The sequence below is a fragment of the Haliotis rufescens genome, unplaced genomic scaffold, assembly GCF_023055435.1.
Source record: "Haliotis rufescens isolate VD_foot unplaced genomic scaffold, xgHalRufe1.0.p SCAF_74, whole genome shotgun sequence".
In the NCBI taxonomy this organism is placed as follows: Eukaryota; Metazoa; Mollusca; class Gastropoda; order Lepetellida; family Haliotidae; genus Haliotis; species Haliotis rufescens.
Window position 1 is genome coordinate 676,248 of NW_025964366.1, and position 18,598 is coordinate 694,845.

The 18,598-nt window shown below is 40.1% G+C and overlaps 1 protein-coding gene across 1 annotated transcript; it reads left to right on the forward strand.

Annotated features, from left to right (window-relative positions):
* The first annotated feature begins 2,946 nt into the window (after positions 1-2,946).
* Positions 2,947-11,306, forward strand: LOC124152448 (rho-related GTP-binding protein RhoQ-like). Its single transcript, XM_046525384.2, has 3 exons — positions 2,947-3,165; positions 7,952-8,010; positions 9,242-11,306. The coding sequence occupies exons 1-3, from the start codon at positions 3,027-3,029 to the stop codon at positions 9,632-9,634; spliced, it is 591 nt and encodes a 196-aa protein (XP_046381340.1). The 5' UTR covers positions 2,947-3,026; the 3' UTR covers positions 9,635-11,306.
* Positions 11,307-18,598: the final 7,292 nt, after the last annotated feature.

Here is an 18,598-nt window from a genome sequence, read left to right on the forward strand (position 1 = left end):
GTGGCAGTTTGTTGTTTGTTTGTTAGTTGTTTGACGCCGTACTAAGCAATATTCCAGCTATATGACGGCTGTCTGTAAATAATCGAGTCTGAACCAGACAATCCTGTGATTGACATCTTGAGCATCGATCCACGTAATTGGGATACGATGACATGCTTCAACCAAGTCAGCGAGCCTGACCACCCGATCCTGTTAGTCGCCCCTCAAGACAAGCATAGTCGCCTCTTACGGCAAGCATGGGTTGCTGACGACCTATTCTACCCCCGGACCTTCTCGGGTCCAAAATTGGCAGTGGTAGTTTACACACGTTTAACACACATGTCATTTCATTTATTTAACTAAATATAATAATAAACAAGGAATAAATGAGAAGTAATTGCCTCCGACAATGACTTGCACACGTCTCCAAGGCAATAATTATCAGTTTAAATAATAAATTCTAGATTATGTAAATAATAACAAGTTGTCCCTATATGAGACTGGAGTCCTTAGTGTACTGTCTAGACTTATTAGGGATACATTTACTACGCATCCATGGACTTTTCTTTCAGTACAGCCTTGGAGCAAGGCTAGCTACATCTAAGCATGTAGGGTGTTGTGTTGAGAGACGATAGTGTGTGGTCTGCCTCTCACCACCCTGAATAATACAGAAGAAGAAGAAGAAGAAGAAGAAGAAGAAGAAGAAGAAGAAGAAGACAATTATTGTATTTATGTGTCACACACTGTACAACAATGAGAATACAAATACACAAATAGTGTTTACAGTGTCCGGCCATTATGGCCTACGAGACACGCAGGACGTTACATACATATACATAAAAATGAGTTATCACCAGTTATCAGAACATTCTGATACTAAGGTACATTGAACTAAGTTGGTAGAGACGAAAGACACAGTTGTCTTCGCTAATACACGTGAGATGAACGTGGCGTGTAATCCACTGTTGTCACTACATTTCAGTGTCGTCTACTCCGAATGTGACAGGTGTGATTTAATCATCACGGAATCCGTTAATTATCTCTATGTTAATTGCGCTGTCACCGCCCGCGTGAATCTTTAATGACAGTTGTTAATTAGAGTCGATGCTAATCAATCAGTGTTATTTAGTCAGATTGAGAGGTGTGTGTCACTTGACGAAAGGCGGCAGGTAATTCATAGTTTGTCATGCACTTACAAGTTAACATCCGTGACATCATCTTTACAGCTGATTGGCAATCAATAATGTCAACAACAATAATTTACTTTGTATCAACTAGGGTTCGATGCGGGTTGGAATAGGTCTTCAGCAACCCATGCTTGTCATCAGAAGCGGCCATGCCTGTCGAAAGAGGCGACTAACGGGATCGGGTGGTCAGACTCGCTGAATTGGTTGATGCATGTCATCGTATCCCAATCGGATCGATGCTCATGGTGTTAATCACTGGATTGTCAGGTCCAGACTCGATTATTTCCAGACCGCCGTCATATAGCTGGAATATTGCTGAGTGCGGCGTTAAACAACAAACAGAAACATTGTACTTTAGCGACATTTCGTTACACACTGTTAACAAACAAGTTTTTATGAAGATCATTAATTTAGCAGTTTAGTGTAAAAAATGAAGGACAGAACCAACCCGTGATCGTGCCGGCATTATTTGGACCGTGTGCCACTTTACCTCTCAGACATGACACGTAAATATACAGATTTACAGACAAACACCAGATATCTGACTAACAACACAGACAACCAACACGCTAACGTCTTAATCACTTTCACATTCATTAATCTGCAACGGCGTCACTAATTTCAAAATAAAGACAGTGCCGTCTATATAATTTTTATTTTTGCCTAGCTTTATCTCAATATGAAAAAACTATGGTAGCTGGTACTTTCCCAAAGCCTTCAGCTTGTTCGTTTGTCAATGGTGTAAATTGTAAACTCAGTTCATACATTTGCTATTGTTTTCTGTCATAACCAATCACCTTCCTCCAAAATGAAATGGATATATCATGCATTTCATAATTATCTATTACTATATATCCCCTGTGCTTCCATTGTAAATGTTTTTTCAACATACACTGACGGACAAAAGAAAGTCTACAATTAAAAAATGGATTTGACCAAAAAATTACAAACGTTATTAAAACCGTTACTAGGCTGAATACAGTCACCGAAACACTGCAGACTTAAGGTCCAAAACACAACTATGATATCTGTATGTATCAAATACATCACTATCGAATACCAGTAACCATTTCTTTTTTGTTTCATTTTTAGTCACCGTCAAACATGGGTGTATACTTTCTATTGCCCAGCAGTTGACTTAAAACCTTTTGGATTACTTTAGGTAATTGTTTATTTATATAGGGTCAGTCATGAAAAATGATCCACGCCGTCTTGACGTCATGAGCACCCAATCCACATAGAAGTCAATTGTTATTAAGAAGCATAGAACCCTGGACCTCTGAACAGAACACTCCTAAAAAGATCCATCACAAAAAAACGACACACGACAATGCATAACTTTAATGGCCCGAGAAATATACGAAATTTGAAACATGGTGAATGTACAAAATAAGTCGTTTTTTGTTTGGAAGACAGTTTCTCAACTGAAAAAAATAATATGGCGGTTTATGGAGCTATTTACATGTAATAAATTACACAATGACTGAACTCGTGTTTGTACGCTCACAGGGAATATTCGTCACATACAAATCAAGAAATGACTGATTCCCCAACACTAATTGGCAGTAATACCGAAGCACACGCCCCGTCGCCATTTCTAATAACCGGACACTCTCTGATTGGGGTAAAATACAAGTCAGACCCAAACACTGTGAGTAATCCTCAGTCAAAAGCAGAATAATTCACCGGGTGCTAAATATAGAAAAGGAAACACCGAGATCCTCTTACTGTCACGTGACCGCGACGTCACATGGGCTTGTCAAAACCGCTACACAGGCGGCCGACTGAGTCAGTAGATACAAGCTCGGCAGAAGACGCACGAGGCAGAAATATATCGGTGTCTGAGACGTTGCTTACATCATGGTTGTTAATATCGGTGGAGATGTTAAATGTGTCGTTGTCGGCGACGGAGGAGTAGGGAAAACTAGCATGCTCCTCCGGTATATTGATGGACGGTTCCTGGAAGAGTATATACCGACCTGTTTCGATAGCTACGCTGGTGAGTTTTAAATTTATTTATTTTTATCATTGTAATATCGTTTTCAATGTACATGAATACAATTTTCGATTGTTTAATGTAGCTTTGCAGTTGGAATACATAATTTTATCAATTATGATTTTATGAGGAACACAACGTTTCGGAGTATATGCTTACTCCTTCATCAGGTGAATGGAAACCCGTCATCATTCAACTGATGAAGGAGTAATCATATACACCGAAACGATGTGTTCCTCATAATAAAGAAGTTGACATCCATAAATTCTCTTCCTTATGTGTATCAATTCTAAATGCCTTTCAAGGATGATTTTGATGAAAACTTTATCTAAATTAATCTAGACTTTATTAATAGTTCATATCTGATCAGACAAGTGTTGTGACGGCATTTGGTATATATGTAAACATATAAGGTACTTTTTTTAACTGTAGTGTTTGATATAATTTTATTTAAAAAATAGGACCTGAATGGAATTGTTTTTCTTAAAGTATTTGAAACTATTGACGTCAGTTAGTGACAGTCTGTCGCCTGATATTATGTCTCGCCGTTTGTTTACCAAGTAATAAACACATTTCTCTCAGACAATAACTATGGCAACATTTCCATGTCAGTGTGAACTGACAAACAAGCCCATACGTCAATTGATTGTTGTTAATTAGATCAAATAACAACACTCCTCCCTGACAGCTGACTGACAGACAAGTGAGAACTAACATTCAAACGATCACTGTGTTGTTCTAAGCGCGTTGTTGTACATGTTGTTTTAGCTCGTTCGTTATTTGATTCGGTATTTCTGAAAAAATAGGAGTTCCGACTTTCCTCATGCATTCCGCATCTATAAGTTTTGTAAAAATACTAAGTTATTTATCTAACACCTATATTTACCATCAATGTCTGCATTCTTAAATTTGTGAAATAACTGATAACTTCAATCAATCAATTTGTAAGCTCAGATGTGTATACACATGTCATACTACAGGGAACAGAGCCAAATTTATTGTTAAAAATAAGCCTAACAGTGAGACCGATATACACTCCCTGAAATAAGGTATGTATAATATTAATAAAACTTAGTCTATAAAGAAACCCTTAAAATTCTTAAAGCTAAAAAAGGGATTGTTATAGGCTGTTAGAAGGAGGTGAATGTTTTATAACATATGCTCTAGTGTCTGAGACTAGTTTTAACAAAAACAGTATACAAACAAAGAAAACAATATTTAAAAAAAGACAAAATATATGTGTGATAATGTCAAACTTTCATACACAAACTGCATTATTTCACAGTGTTTACGAAGTCAGCGTTGTCCGTTCATGGTCATAACAGATAAGAAGATTACATCCCCAGTGTCTCTCAATCCGCTTATTTCTCGCCTGTGGTCTCTTAGACTCTTTTTCTGAATAGGGTAATGAAGAAGACAAACGAATCCAGTAGGTGAGCTGTGCGAGGTCGCTGCGGGAATCTTTCCGGCTGTGCTTACTGTGATATTACCGGGACAATGAAGAACGAGTGTTCTAGTTAGTTATGAAAACACGAAGGCGTGCAGGTGTTAAAGCCGCATCCCTCCGAGTATTACCATTTTTAATGGAAACACTTCTCTGTTGCTTGCAAGATCACATAATGGGAAGTTTTGTATGGTAACGTGTGCGAGATAATCCCCCAACACTGGTATTTTCTGAAACTAAAAGCCCAGATTAAGATGAATCTCCTTGCAGGTTCTCTTTAAAATCCATCTTATACTTGACACTGTACTGTGTATCTTTCGAATTTAGTCATTATTTACCCGCGTCAAACTTATGGTATATGAAACGCTTACGTTAAAACCCAGCTTATTGACACGGTACTGTATATTTATCGTATATGATTATACAGTGCAGAGTATCTTATTTATCTTTGTTGCACTACACAGGTGTAAAATTACCTTTACATAATATTCAGTGGTGTGAATGTAGGGTACAAAATGTCTTTTATCCCATAGCCAAGGGTCATATGAGCCACCAGTTCACACAAAAGTACATATACTGTTGTTTAAATCAGGGTTACGGCAAGGTTGCCTTCTACCTCCGACGCTATTTATGCTTAGTGTGTAAAATCGATTATGTCATTTCTCACTGTGTTAATCCAACATGAGTAGCACCGTCACCTTGACTGCTCCCCCCTCCGAAGGCTCTAAGTTAGGTACAAGCAGCGTTCACGCCGACATCCACTCCGGAGCACGTTGCATGACGTAACTTTCCCTCGTACGCTTTGTTTTACATTCATCTTTTCACCCAGCTATTCGTGATACGTGAGAGGTCGCTGTAGGTTCAAGACCACGTAATTGTTTTCATATGCCAGAAGTCTAGGCAGTGACATTGCTTCCCGATTGTCCCCTCGTGGTCAGCGAATGGCCACGCAAGAAAAGCTAACACCCGGGGCGTTGCTGAAAAATGAAGTGCTGGCCCTTGACCTCCGGGCGTAATGTGTGACCTGTTAAGGCGTTTACATGATGTTTCGGAAGAACCAAAAGTTACAGTCATCCCACTTAAGCAAATATAATATTTTATTGTAAGAATGGAGCACTGAATAATCAATAAGATGTTTTGCTTTAAGGAAAATGGTCATTATTAATGTAAAGGTGAATATTGTTGCTTATCAGGCTCTTTTCCTTAAACACATATTAGTTTCATCCGCAGGCCGGTGTATTTATCACCCATGTTACGCGAATCACATCCTGATTCAATTAATCCATTAGCATATTTGATATATACACCCAATGTATGCACTAGGAAACATGGTTGTACAGACATAAGCAATAATATCACCCTGAATAAAAAAATTTAACACTGAATATTTAACATGAACACTTTCAAATACCATAATCAGTCACGTATCAACGAATTTCCGTTACATCCTCAAATTCAAAAAATCTTCTCTGTATCACTGGACCCAATCAAATGAAATTGACACCAATGTGTAAGTTTCACCAGCGGGTCATTTGCGCGTGTGTGTCAATAGCTCTGTTCCAAGTCTGAGACACTTACCACCCTGTGTTGAATAACTAATACAAAGTCCACATTCTTATGTGAGTGACACGACCAAGATTCATAATTTGCATCTACATGTCAATAGCATCAGGAATTCATTTAGACGAAATGAACAAATACTAAAAAATGTACATATGGCAACTGAATACCCAATCGGTTCTAAAGCCATCCTCAGACCATGACGCTTGTGTAATATATATCCTATTAACGACTTTTTTACTTAAAACTCAGACATGGTTAATACAAAACTGGCATTCTTAAAGCGGAACGAAGCGGCGAGACAGCCCGAAATTTCATAGAGATAAAGACGGAGGGCTTAGAATTAGTTTCGCGGAACGCTGGTTTCTTTGTTTGGCGATTAGGGGACCACAAAAGAAAATATGATTATGTTTAATAACCGTTTCCATATCCCCAGACTATAATGCACCTCATGTAGGGAATATGTTTCTGGTATGCGCGTAAGCCTAATTTTCATTGTACGTTATGAACGGAAACCTCTTGCACCAAAATATGTAATATCTTAGCATCTTTCTTATTCGTAACCCGGTCATGCTTTCAAATTCGAATCGGGTATAAGTCGTCACGTGATTTAGCGGAATGTTGTGTCACGTGACTGAGGTATGTCCACTCCTAAGAATGAAAAGATACATTACATATTGTTGTAAAGAGAGGATGTAGCGCTGTTTAACGCTTTGAGTCAGCCGTTGACAACTTTGGGTTTGCACTGAATAATTTGCTTGTTAATTGTAGCCGGGCGGCGTTAAATGATTCCACGTCGGGTTCCGTTCTGATATTGGTACTAATTGGCATTCTTTCTATTTTTCTGTTTTATAAAAGTAATTATTATAAGCATCAGTCCAACAGGCATATCGCGTCCATGGATGACGAATATGGTAAAATATTAGAACTTATTTGTCAAAGAAAAGTAGTTTGCAAGTAAATAATAGGTGTATATAAACAACTTGGAGCTCCAGTAAGTCTATGTGTTGAAAGAAACAGCTTTTATACGAGCTCACCTCTTATCATGTGAATAAAAAATCTGAAAAATAACAATCACCTGTAAGGTAACTTACATACGTTGGTATCTACGATAAAGGATGATGATGAGCACGGACCCAGCTTTTTGACAAACACACCTGTCACACGTCTCTTACCTGTAATCAGGGGTTAGGATGGCGACGGAATGTGTAAACAGGAGTCGGTTACCTGTAATTACAAGTAAACTACATCAATCATATATATGCATGACGTCGTCACAGCTTGAACATGTCTCATGTTGATGTATGCATATACACAGGCCTGCAGGTAATATGGTGTCGTGTTGCAATGTGTGTGCACTGAATAGTTTATATTCAAGCCGTTGTGACTTACGAGATCAGGGGTAGCATTAAATGTATACGCAACGCGAACAGCCATGCTTCACTGCCACATCTGTTGTGAAGGAAAGTGCATGACTCGCTACGAGTACATTCCGTTTTTTTGTGATGGATTATAGTGAGTGCGTGAGTTGGGTTAAACGCCGCTTATAACATTATTCCAGTTATATCACGGCGTGTCAGCTTAATATGGGAGGAAAGCCCGAAGTGATGCAGGTCTCAGACGTTTACCACTTCGGTGAAACAAACGAGGACGGGTATGGTGCTCACAAACCTAGAAACATAATTGGGGCGAAACGGGATTCGAACCGATATGATGATTGTGATGTCGCTTAAGTACGTAATGTATACACCGCCAAACCAGTAATGTATATTTTGTTTGTTTCAGTGTCCCTTGACCTTGGCGACCGCTACTATGACCTCTGCCTTATGGACACAGCTGGACAGGTCAGTAGATTCCAAACAAACACGCCCCCTTCTGTAATATAAATATTAGAGCAAACATACGTTTTCATTGAATTAGTTTTATAAGGGAATACACAGATGGCCACCACGAAGGTCGGTGTTGTCTTGGAATAAGTGAATAATTTTAGCGCCAAGTCGGCGCCTTTGAAATTATTCATGGCAAATGTGTTCAGAATCTGTGCTTAAAAACCATAAATGTGTCAAAATAAAATATTCAAGGCTATAAAACACAGTCGGAAGCGATCCCACAAAGGTAAATAATCGCCGGACCATCTGGTCACGCTTCTGATTAGTCTTACGTCATGCTATGAGGAAATAAAAAGTTTAAAAGATGAATTTGTGTCCTCGGGGCACGGAGACACGTTTTGTGATGTGATAATGATGGTTATAACAAGGTCTCGTTGTAAGACGTTGAATAGCTAAGGTCACTGAGCCTCGTTCCGATATAGCGTGTGTGCTGGTGTCTTAAACAGGGTTGTTAGGTAATAGTTGTTTTTATTGTTTGTGACGTAATAGTCATGCCTGTGACATATTTATCTCATCCGCCTATGGGAAACTCTGCACTGCACACGTCTTTGTCAAACAATAACAAAATATGTATTTTTCAACAAAACATTCACCATTCTTAAAACTATTAGGTTTCCAGAACGGAATATATTTGACCTATTTTTTAGACCAAAAAATTACAAATGTTATCAACACGATTAGGCTGAAAACAGTAACCGAAACACAGCAAACTTAAGGTAAAAAACACAAGGATATCCTTGTGAAATACATCACCATCGAACGACCATTTATTTTTTGTTTAATTTTTAGCCACCGTAAAACATGGATGTATACTTTCTCTGCCGGTCATCTTTTCCGTTTTTCTGTATTTTCGGTTTATAAAACAAGTACATGTACATCATTCTACGGGCAGTATTGTTTCATTGTGCTTCTAACAATTGAGGGGGCGGTCGGGGAGCCTAGTGGTTTAAGCGTTCGCTCGTCACGCCGAAGACCCGGGTTCGATTCCCGACATGGGTACAATGTGTGAAGCCCATTTCTGGTGTCCCCCGCCGTGATATTGCTGGAATATTACTAAAAGCGGCGTAAAATCATACTCACTCACTCACTCTAACAATTGATGAAAGGGATATGTTATGATATGATAACTGTTAATATTAATAACTGGTAGTTTTGAAGACTCATCGAATTCTATTCATCATTTCAGGAAACTTATGACCGCCTGCGCACTTTGTCCTACTTCAACACTGACGTGTTTGTCGTCTGCTTCTCCGTGGCCAGTCAAGACTCATTTACTAACGTCAGGACACGATGGATCCCAGAACTGAAGGAATTCAAACCCGGAACCCGCTTTATCCTTGTCGGTACTCAGGCGGACCTGAGGGAGGATGCGCAGTACCCTGGGGAATGCGTGTCCCTGAGTCAGGCTAAGAAACTAGCAAGAAAGGTTGGTGCTGAAGCCTATGTGGAGTGCTCGTCACTGACTGGGGACGGTTTGAAGAGCGTGTTTCATGGCGCGCTCACCACCGCAGTGTGTCCGAAAAAGAAGAGGAAGTTTTGGAGAAGCTTCAAGCAGCTGTTTAAGAAGAACGAGAAATGAACGAGAGAAGATGAAATCTGCGTCACAAAACATGGCGTCATCCAGGATGTCAGAACTCTTCGTCCATTTTGCGCAGGCGCATATGGACTGGCAGCTCAACCGGAAGTGACCTCGAGCTGTCGAATCTCTGTTTTGCCAAATTTGTTGTTGCACATTGTTGTTGCACGTTGTTCCTGCACACACGTTGTTGTTAAGGATTGGACTCTGGCTCAGGAATATGACAATAATGGACCCAAGAATGACGCGAGTCAGAAATGAGGGAAGGATGTTGGCGCTTGTAATTGTGTGAGAATGGCAATATAGTTGACTCATTTGTGTGATACTCGCTGTCAACAATGACTTCAGGGGCACGTGACAGATATAGAAGTGCAGGACACACCATATCCTTCCGTGACATCAATGACCTATCACGGCGTCCTACAGAGAATTGAAGTACAAAACTCCGAACACTGCTTTAGTAAACTACAGCTCTATGCTCATAAATGGCCTCCATTAAAAATGACACATGACGTCATGAAAGGAAAGACCTAACACGTTTCAACACGAAGAAGAGACATTCTTACTGAACAATGAATTCCAAACTTAAAACTGGAACTGACAAGACACCTGTAAATGAAAATAGTGCCTGTTGAAATAGAATATGCCAACTATCTAAACATTCGTTAAATACGTTACATGCTTGAGCAGATGTGATGTAATTTATACCGCCTTTGTTTGTAGTTTTGATGTGTCTTTAAGTTATTGTTTCTCATCGCCATGTTCCTAGTGCTCGTGTTTGCCATTGAACCACGCCCCATGTATCTACAGTGCAAATCGTGGCCTGATTCACCATCGGCCCCAACTTGATATTCCAATCGCGAATGTAACACGTATTTCTTAATACTTAATCTTAAAATTTTATTTGCTAAATTATGGCTTTGTGCTTGTTTAACATCTGCAGTATTTGAATAAGGTTGACTCTTAGCCACTAATATGGTCGAACCTTACATACCTGTAATTAAGGGCTTGGAGTTAACAACCCCCTTTCACGTAGAGGGTAACCTCGTTTATCCGGACGGTACTGTTCACAGTGAAATCATTCGGATTAACGAGGTTAGTGGTGCTCCTTTGTACATGTGTAGATGTCTACAAAAGTACTTGTCCATAGATCAGGATTTCCGGACTTTAAAGGTCCTACTCTAGTGATCATACACTTCTTATAACCATATACTACTAATGCAATACCTTACAGCCTCGTATGACATACATTAGCATTGTCTTCTAACACATTCCAGAGAGTCAGAGTTATTGGTTGTGTACTGTGGCCGATGTGTTCCCGTGGTGTTGAGAAGTTGGCAACGTTTCATGTTATAGTCTCACGTTGTCTCATCAGGGTACCTAAAGTCTTTCACAAAACGCAAAACCCCATTAATCAGGAGAATGTGGTTGTCATGGAAACATCCCGGATGAACATATTCCGGGATATCAAAATCACTTTTGCGTTAGCCCTTCGTAGGTAACGTTCCCATGTTCCAGACGCGATATAAAATTGGTGGTCGGATTAACCATGTCCGGATTAACGGGGTTTCTTTGTATTTGTTCTAATTGAGTGCTGTAGAAATGTACATGTGATGGACACACGTATGTGTCATTGTGCTGTAATGGATGTACAATAAATTGTTATCGATGATCAGTGGTAGAATTTGTCTTCATTCACGAAATACCCGCCTTCAAGAGAAACCTCGCTCCGAATAATGGGCGAGCGGCGACGACTTCATCACAGCATGAGTGGGTGGATAAGTCGATCTTTGGCCCCAAAACCTTCAAAGAAACGAGAATCTTGCCGAATATCTCCATTGTGGTGGTGACGAGGTCATGAGGTCACGTGGTCACAAGGTCACAATTCTGATGCTGAGAGTAGAACTATGCACGTGTCACTAAGACGCTTCCTAGTCCTTTGAAGATCCGTGTCAGAATAGGTCTTCAGCAACCCATGCTTGCTGTCAAAGGCGACTACGCTTGTCGTAAGAGGGGACTAACGGGATCGGGTGGTCAGATTCGCTGACTTGGTTGATGCATGTCATCGTGTCCCATTTGCGTGGATCGATGCTCGTGATGTGAATCACTGGATTGTCTGGTCCAGACTCGATTATTTACAGACCCCCGTCATATAGCTGGAATATTGCCGAGTGCGGGGTTAAACAAACAAACAAACAAACAAACAAACAAACAATCAATCAAAACAAAATCCTTGTCCTTTCCGAAGTGCACAAAGTCGTGTGTACTTCGCGGATATAACGAGAGGCATTGCTGAAATTAGCATGCAAGAACGCGGCACACGTACAGTTGATTGTGATGAAGTACTTTAAAAATATATCCTCTCCACCAGACTTAACGATGCTCTAAATAATTAAAGTAGGTGGGGAAACCTGGCGGTTACAGTAACGACACGCCGAAGACCAGTGTTCGATTCTCTATTAGGGTGCAATGTGTGAAGATAATTCTTGGCTTCACACTCCGCGACATGTTGCAATATTGCCAATATCGGCTTAAAACCACACTCACTCATTTAATCAATACACAGGGCATGAACAATGGGTCTGGTACTCGACTGTGTGGAATGTTGTGAATGTTTTTAAATACTGGTTTGCCCAGTCCGGACTCGAACTCACTCCCGCTCATAATGTCAGTAGTACATTAACCAGCCCACCACACAAAGACTACAGTGAACTCACTCCCGCTCATAATGTCAGTAGTACATTAACCAGCCCATCACACAAAGACTACAGTGAACTCACTCCCGCTCATAATGTCAGTAGTACATTAACCAGCCCATCACACAAAGACTACAGTGAACTCACTCCCGCTCATAATGTCAGTAGTACATTAACCAGCCCATCACACAAAGACTACAGTGAACTCACTCCCGCTCATAATATCAGTAGTACATTAACCAGCCCACCACACAAAGACTACAGTGAACTCACTCCCGCTCATAATATCAGTAGTACATTAACCAGCCCACCACACAAAGACTACAGTGAACTCACTCCCGCTCATAATGTCACTAGTACATTAACCAGCCCATCACACAAAGACTACGGTATACGCCGGGAATACGTATCCATTGTTTCACGTAAAATCAAATACGAATGAATGAATGAATGAATGAATGAATGAATGAATGAATGAACGAACGAACGAACGAACGAACGAATGAATGAATAGTGATTTAGCTCTAGTCAGCAATATTCTTTCTACAAGGATGCGGCATGTAAATAAATGCATTTGAGTCACGTTACCCGCAAACAAATAAGTTACTCTGCTAACCTCTATATACAAATGTACATAGGCTTGAGTGGATACAGTGCTGTTCTGTTCTGTACGCGCAACGATCATCGCCATCGTGTACAGTGTTCTTCATTTTCTTTCGTAAACTGACTGTGAGTAATGTGTGTACGATAAAACATTCCTAGCGTTTTACAGAATTTTAAAACCCTCTGTAGCTAGGATCGGGTAAGTAAAACCGAGGGCTAAAAACCGACCCTGATACTGAGGTGTTAACATTCCGACCACAACCGAGGAGTGTTTCATCCTTGTTAGTTTGAACATATGAATAGGCTTTCATGAACAGAGACTTGTCATAGTCCATCTTCCCGAGGCAAGGGAGTTAACTTACTATAAAAGTCCATTTTCCACCCTTGCCCACCCAGGCTGGAATTCCGGAGTTACATTTTGTCTGAACTAACGAGTTTGTGCATAGTCCCATCAAAATCGTGTGACGAAATCAACATCATGTTCGCAAAAAACATGGATTTCAACGTGCAGATTTCGGTCGACGGCAGGGTTTACAAAGCAAAGTTTACCACCAACTGGACGTCGACAGATATTTTTCAATTTTGTTCATGTTTTTAATCAAGGTGCTCAAGTGATTTGATGCACTTCGCGAGGTAAGACCCTTTGTATTACAATATAGATCTTGATTATCGATCAGATCGTCTTGACTGGGCGCCGCCATTTTGTTTGAAGAAAATGCAAGTGATATGAGAGGTGGAATCTGATTGGTCAATCGGAGGGACATAGAAGGGTCATAACTCGTAAAAGCCACTGGTGGCGCTACGATCGAGCCTGGAAATACTTAACTAGTTCGGCAAGGGTGGAAACTGGACTTTTTATGTTAGGTAACTCCCATGCCTCGGGAAGATGGTCATAGTCCACTTTATAAAGCTTTTTAAAGGGAGAAATAAAAATTATTTATGTACTGTTATGTAGCAGTGCGTGGAGTCATCCCACACATGACATCCTTACCTTGTCAGCTTGCTAACGGGGTTAACCTCTTTGGTCATGTGGACAAGGCGTCCGACCTCGGATCAGAAGGTCCGTGGTTCGAATCTCATCACGGGACTCGGTTCGAATCTCATCACGGGACTCGGAAATTTTATGGCCGCTACAGTTATAATATAATTTTTTCTTCATGTGACCGAAGTGACACTGTGAGTCACTGATGTTGCTGACATACTCTACGGGCTTTAAAGGTTGGTTGGTTGGTTTGATGTTTAACTCACTCAGCAATATTCCAGCTATATGACGGCGGTCTGTAAATAATCGAGTCTGGACCAGACAATCCAGTGATTGATATCATGAGCATCAATCCACGCATTTGGGATCGATGACACCAACCAAGTCAGCGAACCTGACCACCCGATCCCGTTAGTCGCCTTTTACGACAAGCATAGTCACCTTTTACGGCAAGCATGGGTTGCTGAAGACCTATTCTACCCCGGAATCTTCACGGGTCGGGCCTTAAAGGAAACCCAAGAAAAATGGTACTGCATGCTTGTTCACTTAGTACAGCGAAGCACTCGACGGAAGAATTCAGTTCCCGCACAGCTGACGACCCGTTAGGTTCAATAAAGAACGAGAGTGATGACGGCAGTGGTAGCAAGATGTTGCGAAATAACCGACACAACATTGTAGGTTTAAACGGGAAACTATGTTTTCATTAAATGTTGGGGGCGGTCGGGTAGCCTAGCGTTCGCTCGTCACGCCGAAGACTCGGGTTCGATTCCCGACATCGGTACAATGTGTGAAGCCCATAAGCCCGTGATATTGCTGGAATATTGCTAAAAGCGGCGTAAAACCTCACTCACTCACCCATTTAAGGTTGGTCTGTTTTGGGCTGTTTTTAATTTTCAGTTGAGAGTCGTGCTGTTTCAACCGATTTGGGTTTGGAATTCTCTGTGTAATTAAGTTAACTTGTAGATTGATAAAATTAATAAAATTTCAGTGGACAAGCTAAGTGGTTTTTAAATGGCTTGCATGAAAAGCTGGGCTACCAGTTCACCAAGCCTGTCCCCTTTAAGTAAAGCAACTCAGCAAATCACTGCATTAATGCGGCATCCTGATGATCTAACATGTCGCCAGGGACTGTTCTTAATGCCACTACTCGAAGAAACGTTCAGTCTAAGAACATAACTATTTCTGTGTTGACAGTGCATCACAATAGGTACGTAACGTATGACTGTAACACGTCTAGGGCGTTGAGCCCGGAGCTGCCACACTCTGTCTCCAGGCTTAGCAGTGTAAACATGTCACGGTGACCTTAAGTTAAAAACTGTTAGTTTCAGAGTCACGGTCACTGAACACCGATCCTGTTTGTGAACATAATATTGACATACCGCGATAATGGAGAAAAATAACTAAGAAAGCCGAAGTGAAACTGTATAAATGTTTTGATTAGAACTAAGCGATACCACCAAGGAGTTGTCCAATGTAATGTTTGAATGCATTGCGAAACTGAATGGTCTTATAATGCCCCCCTCTCTTTAAGTGGACGGATGACAGGTTCGCCTATGATGTGAGTAGTGGAGGAGAGGTACGATTTTATCATCTTCCCTAGGCAAGAGAGTTAACTGACTATACAAGTCAAGTTTCCACCCTTGCCGAACTAGGCTGGTATTATGGAGCCTATGCATAGTCCAATCAAAATCGTGCTCCGAAGTCGAAATCCGGTTCGTAAACTGTCATGCAGATTGTGGTCGATTGCAGGATTTGCAAACCATGTGCACCGCTAACTCGTTGTCAACAGATATTTTCTGAATCTTTTCATGTTTTTGATCAAGGTGCTCACGTGATTTAATGCACTTCGCGATGTAAGACTCGTTTCATCACAATATATAGATCTTTATTATCGATCAGATCGTCTTGACTGGGCGCCACCGTTTTGTTTGAAGCAAATGCAAGTGATACGAGAGGTGGAATCTGATTGGTCCATAGGAGAGGCATAGAAGGGACATAACTCGTAATAGCCACGATGGCGCTACGATCGAGCCCAGCATAGTTCCAGCCTAGTTCGGCAAGGGTGGAAACTGGACTTTTATAGCCAGTTAACTCTCTTGCCTCGGGAAGATGCGATTTTATATGTTTGGTGTGTGACTTATTTGTGCGTCTATATTAATATACATATGTGTGTGGTGTCCTTTGGCCACAACGTGGCAAGATTGTAATACATTATCTTTATAATTATTATTATTGAGCTAGGTGTCTCATAGGCCCTCTGGTCGGATATTTTAACAATGAATATTTTAATGAACTATATATACGTGACATGTACAATATGTGACACCAAAGTAATATAATTTTCTTCTTCTTCTTCTTCTTCTTCTAATGGTTGGGTGAGTGAGGTGGGTTAAACGCCGCTTTGAGCAATTCTATCTCGACGTAAATAAGCCCATAGTGACAGTCTCGGGTCGTAGCTGTAGATGTGGAGCAGTTTGGTGACATCGACGAGCTTTGGTATGAAGTCGACAGACCATGGATCGCAATCAGGCTGAATTTGGGAGTCAAAGCAACGACTAGTCTAGACAACTAAACAACACTGCACAGCATGTCGCTTAAATAAGAGGCCTATATACTGAATAAACCTGTTTCAAATAATAGTATATAGCGATGAGAAAAATAAAAGACGACAATGCAATTTTATAGCGAGAAAAACACAGCTGCGTTAAAAAACAAAAACAACATTTTTATAAACAAATAAAGAAACAGCAGTTGACATGATATATCATTAGATTGCCAAACAGCCCCCGGGATCTTAGAAATAAAAGCTATGTTCCGTTAATTCATTTTTTGTGTAATTATATTCATTTTGTTGTGACAAGTGTATTATTATGCATCAGTTGCATGCGAATGACGGTTTACGAAACACATCATTTTAGAAATACTTCTCTGTATTAATAATGACACGTGTTCTAATGATTCATTACGAGAAAAGCGTGCCTCTTTACAAACAATTCTGTAAGTAAAAAATATAATTGTTTTGTAAGCGTGGCTTTAAAATTATAGTCTTTCTGCGTTTAAATTACTCTCTATTAAATACGCTAGATATAGGTACAATAAACATATTATTAACCTACATAGATAATGATACGATAACCTACATTGCATTGTATAATTATAGAGATTAATGACCCGTTTTCAATAAAAGCAGTCCAAGAGAAATAAAGTCTGTTTTTTCCTACAATGAACGTTTTGTGTGCTGCACACGTGCCGCTAGTAGTTGACTTGGTGCTGTCAACAAAGCAGTGTTGTCAAGAACACGTGGAGACTTTAAACAACATTTTACAGTTTGGTATATGCTACACATATTCTACAAGGACCCTCTCACCCGACTCCCCGTTGCGAGGATTGACAAACAGACAGATATTAGTTCATTTTTTTCAAGTCATCGGCCCACAAAATCATTCGTGACCTGTGTGAATATCGATATGTATTGATAACGTGTAAAAGGTGGGATTAGTGGACAGGTTTTAATTAAATTATATAAACTGCCCAGCAAAAGAAAGAACACACTCATGTTTAATGGCGGCTAAAAATGAAACAAACAAGGAATTATCAATCGATTTTGACGTTTTTGATACGGATATGTCGTAATCATTGCTTTGCTAACGTTTCTAATATTTCGGTCAAAGAGTGTATTTTCTTTTCCCCTATATTGTAATGCATAACTATTGTGTGGGAATTAAAACTTCCATTTCAATGGTTTAAAACCTGTGAAGATCCGGGTTAGAATAGGTCTTCAGCAACCCATGCTTGTCAAAAGAGGCGACAATGCTTGTCGTAAGAGGCGACTAACGGGATCGGGTGGTCAGCTTCGCTGACTTGGTTGGTGCACGCAATCGTATCCCAATTGCGTGGATCGAAGCTCATGATATCAATCACAGGGTTGTCTGGTCCAGACTCGTTGATGACGATACATCGCCATCATCATCATCATCATCATCATCATCATCATCATCATCATCATCATCATCTTTATTCAGCATGAATTTAGGCCATCGTCCCATACATCTTAATTTACAAATGCAGCTAGCAGTGCATGAATTACACGTTAACACTATTGTTCTTAACTGCATTGCATGAAATACAAATACTGCCAAACTTTTAACAATTTCAATGTTATCAACACACATTAGTATATTTTAATTCAGTCGATTTCAACAGAGATGCATCTTGAAAATATCTCCTTAAAGATTATAGTTTACGATGTACAATTTATGTTCAACCGTTCCTTGTACGCTTGATATTGAGGCATTCGGATCCATTCGGCCTTTTCCGTTTTCTATATATTACCTCGGTCATCACATTGATGTTGTCGATGTTCACTTTAAACAGCATACCGACCAATCATTTCATAGTATGAATAAAAGATGCATTACGTTTAATGCATATTAGGTATCATTTTATATCTAGCAATATTTATATAAAGTAATACGTAATGTGAAAATCACGTGAACGAGCGAAACTAGTGAATCCAGGTCCTACATTGTTTCACCCTGATCTCATGAGATTGGGGTGAGCCGAGTGCCATCTGAGGAAGAAAATCTGGTACCAGAAAAATACTTTATAATAGAGGAATTAAAGAGGATTCAACCATCTGAATCCCTCTTTACGTCCAGGGGCGGTCGGGTAGCCTAGTGGTTAAAG

Bases quoted from the DNA above. Each gene is read 5' to 3' on its own strand.
- LOC124152448 (XM_046525384.2), top strand. From the start codon at position 3,027: ATGGTTGTTAATATCGGTGGAGATGTTAAATGTGTCGTTGTCGGCGAC. The intron at 3,166-7,951 runs GTGAGTTTTAAA...TGTTTGTTTCAG, and splicing joins CTGTTTCGATAGCTACGCTG to TGTCCCTTGACCTTGGCGAC. The intron at 8,011-9,241 runs GTCAGTAGATTC...TCATCATTTCAG, and splicing joins TTATGGACACAGCTGGACAG to GAAACTTATGACCGCCTGCG.